This window comes from Sitodiplosis mosellana, unplaced genomic scaffold, assembly GCF_009176505.1.
Source record: "Sitodiplosis mosellana isolate CC-2019 unplaced genomic scaffold, AAFC_SMos_1.0 Smas_scaffold_1, whole genome shotgun sequence".
Lineage (NCBI taxonomy): Eukaryota > Metazoa > Arthropoda > Insecta > Diptera > Cecidomyiidae > Sitodiplosis > Sitodiplosis mosellana.
The window spans coordinates 9,423,252-9,437,759 of record NW_022595244.1 but is presented as its reverse complement, the minus strand read 5'-3'; the positions used below and the strand labels follow the sequence as shown (position 1 = coordinate 9,437,759).

At 35.7% G+C, this 14,508-nt stretch overlaps 3 protein-coding genes across 3 annotated transcripts; 2 read left to right on the top strand and 1 right to left on the bottom strand.

Annotated features, from left to right (window-relative positions):
* Positions 1–88: 88 nt before the first annotated feature.
* LOC129573122 (protein will die slowly) lies at positions 89–2,314 on the bottom strand. Its single transcript, XM_055453358.1, has 4 exons — positions 1,821–2,314; positions 1,588–1,684; positions 885–1,510; positions 89–769 (listed from the first exon to the last, which is right to left on the bottom strand). The coding sequence occupies exons 1-4, from the start codon at positions 1,950–1,952 to the stop codon at positions 581–583; spliced, it is 1,044 nt and encodes a 347-aa protein (XP_055309333.1). The 5' UTR covers positions 1,953–2,314; the 3' UTR covers positions 89–580.
* Positions 2,315–2,539: 225 nt separating this feature from the next.
* Positions 2,540–3,624, top strand: LOC129573147 (NADH dehydrogenase [ubiquinone] 1 beta subcomplex subunit 8, mitochondrial). Its single transcript, XM_055453437.1, has 4 exons — positions 2,540–2,698; positions 2,904–3,017; positions 3,090–3,193; positions 3,273–3,624. The coding sequence occupies exons 1-4, from the start codon at positions 2,611–2,613 to the stop codon at positions 3,504–3,506; spliced, it is 540 nt and encodes a 179-aa protein (XP_055309412.1). The 5' UTR covers positions 2,540–2,610; the 3' UTR covers positions 3,507–3,624.
* Positions 3,625–4,236: 612 nt separating this feature from the next.
* Positions 4,237–14,399, top strand: LOC129573126 (1-acyl-sn-glycerol-3-phosphate acyltransferase alpha). The gene is made up of 3 exons (XM_055453375.1): positions 4,237–6,654; positions 11,739–11,872; positions 11,976–14,399. Exons 1-3 carry the CDS (start codon positions 6,446–6,448, stop codon positions 12,677–12,679), a joined length of 1,047 nt encoding a protein of 348 aa, XP_055309350.1. The 5' UTR covers positions 4,237–6,445; the 3' UTR covers positions 12,680–14,399.
* The last annotated feature ends 109 nt before the right edge of the window (positions 14,400–14,508 follow it).

The following is a 14,508-nucleotide window of genomic DNA, read 5'->3' as shown; positions in this document are numbered from 1 at the left end:
GTAAGGTAAAATGTTGCAAACTTTGAGGAAATCAAAAGAGGTAAATACTCGATTCAAAATGGACTAAATAGATTAAAACAAGATGTTGTTGTTGTTGTTCTTCCTCAATATAATTGTAATTTTTATTTTTGTAACTCATCAAAATGTTTGTCATAAAGGAAAAAATGGGTTTCAATTAATGTCGGTCATTATATAATGATTTACATTTGTGGTCTTGTCAAAATTATCTGATTTTATTGTTGTGTCTTTTGCTTCATTTATTTGTTTACGCATTTTACGGGAGTAGATTCAATAAAATAATTCAACTTGTTTGAAGCGACTCAAATTGCGGTAGCCAAAATATGCGTAACGTTTATGAAGCGGTCCTTGTTCACGTTTATATTATTTTTCCTTTGATTATTACTTAAAGAAACGAAATTCATTTTCTGAATTCAAAATTGCTTATAAAGACTAAAAAAATCCAGTAGAAATCAGTTTGAAATGTAGAAAAAAGAAACCGAAGAGTCTCTCTTTCGAGATGATTTACATCCAAATGGTGGAAACGGTGACTTAAAATGAATGTTCTGTCCACTTGTTGAATTTATGTATCACTCTTCCACAGTTTGATTGTTTTGTCGTTTTCGAGGGCGGCCGATGCGATGATGTTCTCTGTCGGATGGCATGCCGTGCATAGTACAACGTCTGTATGGCCTTGTAAGCGCTGTACGACTTCTTTGCTCTGTAGATTCCAAATGTAAACCATATTATCTTCGCTGCCCGATACAATCCACTGAAATCACAAATGAAAATATGTAGGTTAGACAATCGAATGGTTGGAAAAGTGGAGAAGATCGTGTGGAATTGAGAAAAGGAGAGATAAAAACAAAAGTAGAAGACCATCTCACCTTTCCGCCGGTGACTGAGAAGTTGGCGAATATGCAATACTTTTCATTTTTGTGGTTGATGTACGTTTTTAAGCATTTGCCTTTAGAGTAGTCCCATAGTTTGAGTGTGTTGTCGAGTGTGGCGGCCAGAATATATTTGCCGTTCGGTGAGAATTTGACGAATGACACAGGCGGATTATCGTCGTCAATCAATGTTTTCAGACATTGACCCGAAGCGGTGTCCCAAATACGGCACAAACCATCATAGCTTGATGATACAATTAACGAACCGTCACGATTGAAATTGACCGCACTCACTGGATCCGAGTGTGCGGGCAGTGTTTTCAAACATTTACCAGTTCGAACATCCCAAATGCGTACACTCTCATCAAAACTGCCTGACACAATCAAATTGCTTTGTGGATTGAAATTACAGCAAAACACATAATTACTGTGGCCCTTGAGTGTTTTTAGACATTTTCCAGTGCTTAATTCCCAGAGTTTTAGTGTTTTATCGTCACTGGCACTAACCAACAAACGACTATCGCTCGACCAAGCCACATCGCTAATACCCAACTTGTGGCCGGCAATTGTTTTCTCAAATTTACCATCGTAGGCACCCCAGATTTTGATCAATTTATCAGCAGCTATCGAATGAACAAAATATACAGGGTAATTAGTTGGAATTGAATCATTTTGCAAAGCATTTGCTTGGTATACTCACATGAACTGGCGAGCCATTCACCGTTAGCACTGAATTTTACCGCTGATACTGCTTTTGTGTGACCGGCCAATGTGAATTTCAATGTGTAATTTGGTTTCTGTAATTCGAATTTGATTTGGTTAATCAATGCAAACCACTTTCAATGGCCAATTGGTTAAGAGCTCAACGAGCCCATTATCCATTATTTCAATATTGGTCACACTTTGTTGGTTACAATGATTTCTGACTCTTACCACTGATGATGCTGCTTTGTTTGACTGATTGGTAGACAATGTGTTCGGTCCGGATGGTGCGCTCGGCATCGATTGCATTCCATGTGGTCCATGAATGTTGTGTGGTGCACCTGGATGACCAATTGGCACCATTTTTGCGACTTTTTTTACGTAAATTCTCCGAACGAATTGAGCGCGTATGTTACTCTAACCTTACTTTTACCAATTATTCGCCAATTCAATTGAAACCCTTTTGACTATTCAGTTCCAATCAACTTATTCTGTACTAGTTACAAACGGCGAATTTAATTCAATAATTTGCCAAAAAATTATGCCGTTTTGTTCGTTTTCCACTGAGTAAAGAATTGTGAACGCGTGAATAAACGCAAAATGCACTCCTGTGTTTTGACACAAACGACGGAATATATTCAACATGAATGACGGCTTGCTTGCTACAATTTGCTACTCTCACACATCGGGCAGCACCAGTGTTACTCTACGCGAATGCTGTGACTTGTGACTGAAAACATGTTTGTTGTAGCAATTTAGTCATTTGAAATGAAAGAAATTAAAGAAAAAAAAATTGCTGAAATTTCCTTTTATTTTCTGCTCTGTTCGAAATTGAAAATCAAAAAGAATATTTTGAATCGCTCTTTAGACCTGTTAAACCTTCAACAAATGATGTGACTATTTGAAATATGTCATTAAACGCACGCACGCTCACAATCACTATTTGGATGTCATCTGTCATTGTTCAGAGGAGAAAAATAAAATAAAATCAAAGTTTCTTAGCAGTCCTCGGAACGAAACAATGTCAGCTTTAATAAAAAGTCTAAATATCGTCAATAGGATAAATAAAAATCCAGCAGCGGTTTACACGCTCGTACGAAATGCTGGCGGTAAGTATTATTCTTATACAATTGTTCTGCATTAAAGTCGATTCATTCGATGGAATCCAGTGTGAAAATTTTTGTTGGTTATTTACGTAATAGACATAACACAAACACAGTTTGCACACTTGATGACAGGGAATCGATGTAAATTGAACATTTTGGAAATTTTAATTGAACATCAATATTTTTTCGGCTACAATTTTTTTTCCAGGATGGAACAAAGATTTCAAGCCAGCTCCATATCCGGAAACGGAGGAAGAACGTCGAGCAGCTGCTAAAAAGTACGGTTTATTACCCGAAGAATATAAGCCGTATCCACCCGATTGTAAGCAATGATGCATTTTTGAGTCGATTTAATTGAATATTATTTACAAATGTATTTTCACTTTGAATACAGTGCCATACGGTGACTATCCGCATTTAGAAGACAAGCCCATTGAACAAAAAGATGTCTATTATCCATACGATCATCCCGAATACCGCAGAAACTTTCAAGAACCAGTATGATGATACTCATGATTGAGACAAAAAGAAAAACATTTAAACATTCCATCTAAACGGATTGTGTGCATTCTTTTAGGTTCATGCCGAAATTGATTTCTACGATGAAACACGCGCTGGTTTGCCAGGACCGCTCCGTGTGCCAATCTGGGAGATGTGGCTTTGGTTCCTTGGATGCATTGGTGGCACGTTGGCTTTGTATTGGTGGCTAGAAGACAAGAAAATGTTCCGACCAGCGATGCCCAAGCAACTCCCAAGAGATAGTGGCAAAAATTACGGCGGTAAACACTATACTTTCGAACCGGCCCGATAATCTGGGCAGGATTTACAGAAATTTTGCACCACGCTGGTTTAGAGATATAACCAACTGTTAACTGTCTTAAATTAAGTGGAATATTGAATAAAAAGAAAGCACATTGTAAAAAGTCAAACAGTGGTCAATTGGTCAGGCGATGCCGTTATTCGTTCGTTTATTATTCTTTCTACATGAATCTGAGATTCGAAATTTCAGGATTTGAAAAAAATAACGCGAACAATTGAATTAACTATATTGTTTTATGGATGAAACATATTCAGCCCAGCAAAACCCTATGTAAATCAAATCGAATTACATTTGGTTCAGTCGAAGAAATCCAGATTTATAAATGGGATAGCTTATTTTGGCCCGAGAAATATTCGCACTTATTCTAGTTCATCACAGATAATTTATCGATTTCAATTACCATTTCAACCTATTCAAAAACTAATTCCCTTAAGAACTTTCGAAGCAATATCAACACAATTTCGATATTCATTCATAGTGGACGAATATTCTTGTTCAATTCAAATCGAAACCAATTTGTATTTGACAGAGCAAGATGATTTGAGTAGTTTGTAAGTTGACCGTTAGAGTGCAAGTGTTGTCGACTAACGGTTCGATTGTGAATGTGTTTCAAAGGGATTTACGCACTCAAATTTGGCATATGAACCGCATCCTTTTACCCACACATATACAATTGCACGCACACATTGATGCATCGCCTTTTATCTTCGATATTGTTTTTGTATCGTTGTGCCATTTGAACACACCAAATGTGTATAATGTCAAATTGTTCCGCTCTGGAAATTTTCCAACTACAAGAAATGTAAATAATACACAAAAGACATACAAATGATGTGTATGCTTGAATTTTTCCCAGTGAAAATATGTCTTATGCGCATAATACGGGCAATTGCTTGAAAACGTATACAGACGAATCGGCCACTCATAATAACATCGAAAATTGAAAGGACACTGTGAGAAAACGAACAATCGTCGGAAAAGTACGAATTGAAATTCGGTTGAATCAAGTGTAAAATTTAATGTGAATTCAGTTTTTTTGTAAATGATCGTTTATAATGTGTGAAAATTGTGAAATATTAACAAACGAGAACGAATTGAATTTTTGATGCCTTAAAAACATGTGAACGCATCCAAATGACTGCAATTTTATGACGAAATGAAGTTTCAATGACATGAAATGAAGTGAATTGTGTGTATTTAATTGAGAAACAACGAGGAATAGGCGCGTTGGCTGTTTATTTAACGACGCGGGTGAGAGCACGAGAATAGCCAGTGTTGTGTTTCAGCAAGTCGTCAAATAAGAACATACAGTACATACATTGTCGCTGTACCGTATGCCATGCATTAAAAGTTGATTGAAGTGAGAACTGTAGAGAATCTACGTCAAAGCGAATACGAGATCATTATACTGGTAATTGTCTTGACAACGACGACGATATCATCATAAATGAAAAAAAAACCAAGAGCAATGAAACTTAAAGCGAATCCAATTGATTTAGTTTAAGCTGGCACGCTGTCCGAATGGTACTTTTGTGAAAACACGACTCAGACAGAGCAACAGTATTTGATAAAAGTTTGAGGCAACGTTTTCTTCTTCTTCTTTACTAAAACTAATGGAAAACACAACCAGATGTTAAGTTACCGAAAACAAACAGACTTTTCATTCAACACTCGACTTTAAATGTATTGGTTTGCATACAGTTATATCTATGTGTTTCATTGAAATGTGAATTCCCGAGCTGCTCCAGTGTGTTAGACAGAACGGATTTGCGATTTTGTCTCGATTCTATGTGGTGTAAATGCTTTACGAGCTTCAGTGCGGCGTAACAAGTTGTCAGCGTTCAGTTAGTGATTGAAAGTCGACCAATTCATAAGTGAATCAATGAAGTGTAACGAAATGCCCGTTAAATTTGCTATCGAGATTTTGAATTTGTCGAAAAATTTCGTTTCTTTCAAAATTCACATACGCGTCGTTGTACAACATTTTTCGGAACTTCGACTATTGCATTGCAATACGTAAAAATAGAATCGACGTGAAAGCGAATAGATCATTATACTGAGTAATATTTTTTTATAAGAAAGAAAAGGAAAAATATAACAAAAGGTGTCCAAAAAAAAAACGTCGGCCCATAATCCGAAAACATATGAATTACATTTTGTTTACGCACGCAAATAAGTATTAACGTTTTATTTTGTGTCAAACAATTGGATTGAGCTGTTCAAAGCCGTTTCGCAGACAACAAACAGACAGATAAACAAAAAAAGACAACAATCCTGTGTTGACAATACATTCATCAAAAATGTAAATGTTCATTTCGGCGGATTCTTATCTGTGACAATCATCGCGGTCAATTTGTTCTTCGGTTCATAAGCCCGTCAATTACAAGTGTAATTTACGTTCAGCTGATGAAACATATTGAACATGATTCGGAGTTAATCACCAAGAACCAAACCAAAAAAAAAGTTAGTTATTCAAAACAAACAGACCGTTTAATCGAAGCGTATCCACTTAATCGTCGCCCGATATTCGTCACAATAGCCACATTTTCGGACTTTTAGCAAATAGCACCGTCGTGAAAACTGAATAAAGACAACCTAGTGATACATTTTATTTATGTGCAGATTACAACGAAATATTCCGTTTGATTCCGTGATACGGTGGTGACGTGTGGAAAGCGAAGCAAAACCGAAGAAAGAGAAGAAAAAAAAACATTTAAGAAAAACAGAATCAGCAATTTGTTGGTTTGTGATTTTCAAACGATGACAGTGCATTGACTGCAACATTAAAAATAAAACGGAGAAAATAAGTGAGGCGCGACAACAAAGGAATCAAAATAAGTGTTAACGGAATAGGGAATATTCCCAAAGGAACAACGGATACATCACACCTCAAACAATTGAACCACACACGAACCAAGATTATTCAACATATGGAGTTTTACCGAGTGAACATGGCATCGACAACATATTTCGAAATTTTTGTGATATGCATGATACTGTTGCTACCATTTCTTTACGAAACCAGCCATGTATTTCGATACTACTTCAAATTCGGCGTATACTATTCCATGGTATCGATTAATTCAATCATACTTATACCGCCCATGCTGTTTCGTCCGTGTGATGTTAAAAATTTATTGTAAGTATGATTGGTGCATAACAAATGCATTTTCAATGTTTCTACACGTCAGTCGATTTCAGTGACAGATATACATGGAGTACGCGTTGTCATTTTTTGCCAATCAAACAGTAACTATCCTGCGAATGCCATGTTTGAGACTCTAAAACAGATTGGCAACCAAACGAGTGTGTATGCGAAAATCAACGCATAGTTTTAAAGCAGAAAAAAATGTGAATGTGATGCTACCGATTCGAAATCGGTGCAATCGAACGACGATAATGTTCGAAAATTGCAAACGACATGCATGCACTAAATGGAAAATGCCAAAACCAGATTCCCATGCGATTCCAAAATAAGTTTACTACATTTCGTTGGCAACGATTCGAAAAAGGAATGAGAAAAAAAACAGAACTTAGTTTCGATCCTTTGGTCGCTGGCTCAGTTTCCACGTCATATAATCCAGAAAGTTGTTGTTTTGTCGCGAGGAGCAAAAGAACAAGAGTAGAACGCAAATTGTGCAGTTTGATTTACTTTGGTCGCTGATATTTATGTCCGTGCTTTTTTTCATGTCAAAGATTTCATGCATATTCTAGAGCGACACCCCAACACGTACAAAACCGAATGATACCGCAGAAAAACCGCAGTAGAACCATTCCTTTTACAGCCCGTTTCTTTCTAATTTTATGTGTTTTGTTCGTTTTTTTTCCTTTGTTCCTTTTCGCAAACATGCAAATGAACCGATTCAAGTTTTAAACGTCATTACAATGAGCTAGGTTTGCACAATATCCACGGTAGAACACACAGGTTTTGACCTTCCATTGAAATTTATGGATTTTTACCTGCCGCGACATAATGCTAGACTTCTATATTTCAACGTATGCTCGCTGCGTCTTGTTCTACGTACACGTACATGCCCATTTATTTATTCATCATACAGAACAATTCTATTTGTTCGCTGACATTGTTAGTTGAACCTTTCGTCTTTTTCTGTGTCTGCAAAAAGAGATTTTTTTTTGGCATTGTTGATTTCCTACTGTCGTCTTCATCTAGAACACTCATTAGGATCATTATAATTTAGAACGAATTCTCGAGTTCTTCATACACACATGGTTTTCATGTACATGCCAACATGAATATGATTAAAGTGAATGAATTGCGATACGCAACCGCATTTCCAAGACATGATGATTCATTACGTTTTGTAACCCAAAACCAAACAAATCATCGCATAATGTCATACATTTTGTTAATTTATGACGACAAACCCGGATAATTGATGTGATACAAAGATCAAAGGTGGTTTTTGTCGTTTTACAAGTGTGATGCAGCCTGATGAAAACCGTACTTGGGGAGGCTTATGTGTTTTAATTTAAAAAAAAGAGCAATCCATCGACTGTTTTCATAATTTGATTGAATCAAACAGTCTAATTGTGTTTCGGAGCGAAATGCGTTTACTTTGAATCAGGGCCAAATTCATATTATATACAATGGGACCGTTTGTTTACATGTCGACAGTTTGTGCTGATTTGATCAACACTGCTCTCAAATTGACTACATTTCTTTTCCACGCATTCAATTTGAAGAAAAGAGAGAGAGAGCGAGAGGACGAGAGTTTCAATTGCGCTACAGCCTATACAATGTATAGCATACAGCGAATAATTGTCTCGTTCATTTTTTCACAATGTTCAAACTTCATCAAGCGATTTCGTGCTGTGTATGCATTCGAGCTCAAACATGGTGAACGGTATTTGAAGTTCAATGGAACATCAACACAAACATCGAATCGAATCCGTTTCTGTTGTGCGTGTACAATGTTTGCATACAAAATGAAGTCTATGGTATTACTTATGCGTCGAAGCTCAATTTTTTCGATTGCATCGAATTTCTTTTTTTCTTCGTTTCGTCGACAATAAATATGAATTTGTGACGGCTGACTTTATCACATTGCATACTAAAGTATTGACACCAACAAAGCATACTAAAATATTCTGGTTTCACACAAACCCATTCAAATGGTGCGATGGTTCAAAATGAACGCAACTTTCTTCGGCTCGATTCAATTTGAGGAGAGAAAAGGCGCACAAAAAAGAAGTTTGAAATGTTGAAAAAGCCTTTCATCATCAATTCAACAGCGATTGTGTCATACGTATTTATGTAAATCAAATGCTCCGTGTACATCTTGTGCCAAGAGAAATTGCTATCCACAGAAATATTTCATTATGCGCATTCTTCGTATAACTCGCAACAGCAAAATTGATTTCAGCGCAATGAAATATCTGGAGGAAAGAAATAGAAAGAAAGACATGAACCAGTTGATAACATTAAAAGTGAAATGATACCTACTGGTACCCTGTCTTATTCCATACAATTTGTCTGTTATTATGTACTTCAAGTGTGTTCATTCTACCTAGAGCGGAAGCAAAAATAGATTCAATGTGTTTGCACGCTCTCATTGATAACAAGCAACATTTCCCTGTGAGTTGATTACTTTCGCTTTTATTTTATTCATAATAAGCGTCAATTTTGAATTCGTCAAGCCTGTGTATGTGTACTGCACCTAGGTAATGAAAGTCTCGAAAATTGTGTTAATGAATTACCTAACATCGTTTGAACACAAGTGACTTTTCCAGGAAGAAAAACCTGATTTTGATTGCCACATAGAACACCGACAACCATTGCATTGAACACACGAACCGCTGTTTGAATTGTAATTTGATTCACTTCTTGTCTATTTAATTAGATAGAACGCATAGTAGGTGCAATATATTTTGGTTTGTTACTGCATTTACGTACTGACGTTATCTGGGCACAAATTACATTTTGTATTCACTTAGGCTATACCTATACAGCCGATTTGATTGAATTAATTGAAAATGAGTGTTTCATTAGCATCACAGTGGCTTGGTTGTATGCCATCCATTTTGAAAACTGTGCTTTCATCATTATCGTCTTTAAATTTAATAACAGTCGATATCAATGACGACGATTTTTCGAAAAATGAAAAATTGAATTTGAAAAATATTCCCCGTATCATGCACCTGCTACAGCAGTGGTATAGCTCTTGCAATTGAACCTTGTGTCACCTTTACTCAGGTTAGACTTATACATTATTAAATAAGTTTGATTTATGCCAGCCATTCGAATATGTCAAAAGTGTGTGTTCACTGTTCATTCAAGCACATAATCAACAGCGTCCGAACTGCAGATGCGACAATTGTTTAGTATTCACCCCTTACACCATACGATGTTCATAGCCATGTAACTATGGTACTGCGGGGAAACAAAACACTACCAATACTTTTTAAATTAGCGTAAACAGGTAATAAACGTCCATTATTACTGTAATTAATCCTGAAACGTTTCTAATCGTTTCTCGCATTCGGCCGGTCATTATACTGAAATAGCTGTGAAATACTGTGTTACAGGGCAAGTTACAGTCTGCAACGGAACAATTCCAATCAATAAAGGCTTTAATGTACTTGCGGAAAACAATAGTTTTATCGAAAGCAAACTGTGGAACAATCCAATAAATTCTCATTTATTGGTGGGATAATAAACATTTTTTCATGGCTAACATTCTTCTAAATAATTACAGTCCACTTGGTGAGGTGCATGACAACAGGTGCGCAATTGACGATATTATGATTTTATAATGAATCATCAACAGAAAAGCATGATTCATTCTCAAATCGATGGCAAACACATTCAATATGATTCAAGTTTGTATAAAAGCATTAGAAGAGAAGACATCAAACAATACAGTGAATCTGAAAACTTTGTAGTACAGAGATAGAGAGAATGGAAATATGTCTCAGTTTGTCCACTTGAAAAATAATTCTATTCGGAATTACACTTAATAAGTGGAACAGACAACAAAAAGTGACAGTCATGACCCAAGATTATCAACAACATTCAAAATGCGATTATGATTCTTTCGAAGTTCAACCGCAATTATGTTTTGCCATCATTCGTAAATAAATTCTTTACAATCGAGATCAAATCGCATTTTATGGCTTTTGCCTGATTAACAAGTCTTTTGAACTAGATGATATCAAATAAGCGACATGATTAGTGTGTATAGGCGCTTATGGAGAGTTGAATCCCCACTCATTTTTTCTTCTTTTAACACCTAATTAAAAACAATATGTTTTTTTCATGCATATTCGAGTATCTTTCGCATTTTTGGTCCTTCAAATATGTAATAAACAAAAATACAAATTTCCTTATCGATTTCGATATTATCCACCGATCGCTAATCAAAGTTCAATGATTCAGTGTCTGCGTGACCGTAGCTGCACATTGTTCGTGATCGCTTGTTGACTGCACTGAACACAAATATTCTATTTTGTTTTTCCGTTCACTTATTACTGAAATATGTAGGTATGTTAGATGGTATCAAAACATAGTGTGAAAATCGTGTGACATGAAATGTAACATGAACCATTAACTGGCCAAAGGCTCAATTGTCTATTTGTTGTATATTAAAAAAAATCAAATGGATTTCTTTTGCGCAGTGTTTAATCCCAACCCATATTTGAGTGACAAATGGCTTGGACATTTAAAAATGAGTAAAGGTGATAATGAATAGCAAGTAGAACGAAGGCATTATAAAATATAAGCGATAGGAAACCATGAAATGAATTATTCCGTCTCACCACGTATATCGTCAGAATCTAATCGATCTATCGTTATTTGGTGGAAAATCAAATGAAAATAGGGAATTTATCCGGCGTATTGCCGTGACTTGGATTTCTTAGACGGTAATCACCGTAAGCACTGCTATTATGGTATAAATAGGATTTTGGTTTTGGAATGACATTCAGCGCGAAAATATGGTTTTCGTGTGGATTACTGTAAGAACCGGTGCCACTTTAATCGATTAAAATCGTTTTGCGCGGCTAATGTTCATGTCAAAGACTAATAAAACCGCCAAAAACCAACAATCGATTCGAAAATCAAAAACCCATTTCCGAACACACAAAACGCCCATGAAATCGTAAATGTAATTTTGGCTGTGACGTTGACATTAAACGAAACCCATATAAATACAACAGAAATACCGTCTAATACTTTTGTTTGTTTGTTGATATTTTCATTTGCAGATTAGCTAGTTCGTTTTGCCATCACATATCAACTGTGTTGGGCCTGAAATGGGAGCTGCGCGGCAAAGTGCACTTGGAAAAGGAGCAAGCATGTATCATTGTGGCTAATCATCAAAGTTCATTGGACATTTTGGGTGAGTAATTGCATCGATATTCCATGAGGTCGCTTCGACATTTTTCGGTGATTTCATGCCATGATTTGATGTCTATATTTTCATTTCGTTCTATTTTTCACAGGAATGTTTGATATTTGGCCCGTTATGAATAAGTGCACAGTGGTGGCAAAGCGTGAGCTATTTTTTGCATGGCCCTTTGGATTGGCTGCTTGGCTGTGCGGTTTGATTTTCATCAATCGGATGCAGTCCGATTTGGCTCGTGATCATCTCAACAAAGCTTCAACCAACCTCAAGAATAAAAAGATCAAATTATGGATATTCCCAGAAGGGACACGTCGAAACACCGGCCAATTGCATCCATTCAAGAAGGGAGCATTCCATGTTGCTATCGACGCGCAAATACCAATTCTACCAGTCGTCTTCAGTTCGTATCAAACATTTTTGGACGATAAGAATAAGCATTTAAATAGCGGTCACATAATCATCACCACATTACCACCGATCCCAACCGCTGGATTAACTAAAATCGATTTGGATCAATTGATCCAAAAAACCTACGACACAATGAATAACGTGTATCAATTGACGTCGAAAGAGGTGGTCGAAGAGCTCGAATCTACCGAACGATCGTTGAAAAAGAAATCATCATTTGTGACCAGAGCAATGAATACGGCTTCAACGTTTGCCAGCAACATACGTAGTGACAGTATCAACAGTAGTCGACATTGTGTCATCGATGACGATACCAATGAGTTCAGTCATCAATATACAACAATTATACAGAAGCATAATCACAGAGTGACATCGCCACCAACGGCTAACTAGAATGAATTCCAGAAATCCGTCTATTTCTCTCCTATTGTTTAATTTGGTCAATATTTTTCAGTCAGTGACTGGCATTTTGGTATGGAAAGAAAACAAAAAAATGGGAACTACTAGGGAAATTTTGTATTATGTCGATATGTTTATATGTTTCGATATTTATTATATACCGAATTCGGTATTTCACCATTATGGAAAATGGTAAATGGAATGGGAACTGATTTCTCAGTCGATGGACTTTTTTTTACACGAATCGCTTTTTCTTAACTCATTTAGCTCTTCTTTCTTGAACTGAAACAATTTGCACTCACAGAAACCAAAGATACAATGAATATGCTTTTAGGGCAATATTTTGGTATATCGATAAATGTTCACACACACTCTCTAAATGAACTTGAAACATAATTGTAGCATATAACTGGATTAGAATGCTGGCCATATTCATTACACATTGAAACGTACTGTAGATATCAATGATATAGTATAAATACCTATTCATTGTCACATCCTCTCTTATCACTTCAGACAGAGTTTCAGCCATAGCACAAGTTCATGAAGAATGGAATTTGTTGGATAGACAAAGCGATCAACATTCACTTTATTACCAAATTCTTAGATTTTAAGTGACAACTAAGTTGTCACAACTTTTTTTATGTATGAATAATCAACTTCAGCTTAGTTTTTTCTTGTCTCTCTCCTATATGAGTAATTATGGGTTTTTTCCATTTTTTACATGAAACTTTATTAAATAAAAAAAAATAATGATAAAACACATACGGTTATAATCCATACAAATCAAAAATTATCAATGAATTTACCATTCAATCAACAAACACCAATTTGATGAGAGAAAACAAATATTTAGTATTTAAGTGTATACAAAGAAGAAATTTTCATTGGGATTATCTAAAAAAATTGACCTTTTCAACACCAATTCGCTTCATTCCAATATAAAATTCTGCAATTGACTTTTCGACCAAATACTTTCAGATCAAATGAATTCGTCTACTATTCTGTTCAATACCTTTCATTCTTTTTACTTCGTCAAAATACCAACCATTGTTAGAAACTTTGAACCATTGCAAAAGAATTCTTTTTCGCATTTAACACAATTCACATGGTTAGGTATATCAATGTCTGGACCTATCCCAATAAAATAATGATTGATGTTCATTATTTATCAATGAAAATACCGAAAAAAAAAGTTTACTACAGATTCGTAGGAAACATCAAACTATTGGCCAACTGTATTTACGTTGTTATGCATACCATTTAATTTTGTTTATTTGCACGAATTTAACGCAACCGAAAACTCTTTTATGAACTTTTTTTTAAAAAGAAAACAAAAAAGACTGCGTAAAGAATGGTTTATGTTGTAAAGGTATTCTTAGCAATAGAAATTATCGTTGCACATGCTGTCGTTTATCGTTGTATAACAGGCAAAATTCACCATGTAACAATTCGCTGTGGATATTTTGTAAGATAAAAGTATTTGCGCAAAGACAAGAGCTGTTGCTAAGTATACGCTTATCGCCGAAAAAAAAATCCGATAAAAATCCAAACACAGAAATGTTGTGTTCCATCAAATCAACAGCTTTTAGTGTAATTCGTTCAGCAAAAATTATGGCGAGGGATCTCATACGATAGACACGAATTATATTGAAGAAAAAAATGGAAAAACCAAAATTCAATGTAAAATATATTCTCTTCTAAATAAACATAATCACTGGTCGTTTCATTTAGTTGTTGGATGAATTAAACAGTGAAAGATTCAAACGGCTTATATGTGGTGCCAGCTGGTGGTGAAACATGCAATCGGGACGTCAAATTGA

Coding starts and splice junctions, on each gene's coding strand:
- LOC129573126 (XM_055453375.1), top strand. CDS start 6,446: ATGGAGTTTTACCGAGTGAACATGGCATCGACAACATATTTCGAAATT. Junction 6,655..11,738: donor TGTGATGTTAAAAATTTATT/GTAAGTATGATT, acceptor TTTCATTTGCAG/ATTAGCTAGTTCGTTTTGCC. Junction 11,873..11,975: donor AAGTTCATTGGACATTTTGG/GTGAGTAATTGC, acceptor TATTTTTCACAG/GAATGTTTGATATTTGGCCC.
- LOC129573122 (XM_055453358.1), bottom strand. CDS start 1,952: ATGGTGCCAATTGGTCATCCAGGTGCACCACACAACATTCATGGACCA. Junction 1,511..1,587: donor TGAATGGCTCGCCAGTTCAT/GTGAGTATACCA, acceptor TTCATTCGATAG/CTGCTGATAAATTGATCAAA. Junction 770..884: donor TCTCAGTCACCGGCGGAAAG/GTGAGATGGTCT, acceptor TTGTGATTTCAG/TGGATTGTATCGGGCAGCGA.
- LOC129573147 (XM_055453437.1), top strand. CDS start 2,611: ATGTCAGCTTTAATAAAAAGTCTAAATATCGTCAATAGGATAAATAAA. Junction 3,018..3,089: donor TAAGCCGTATCCACCCGATT/GTAAGCAATGAT, acceptor CTTTGAATACAG/TGCCATACGGTGACTATCCG. Junction 3,194..3,272: donor GCAGAAACTTTCAAGAACCA/GTATGATGATAC, acceptor GCATTCTTTTAG/GTTCATGCCGAAATTGATTT.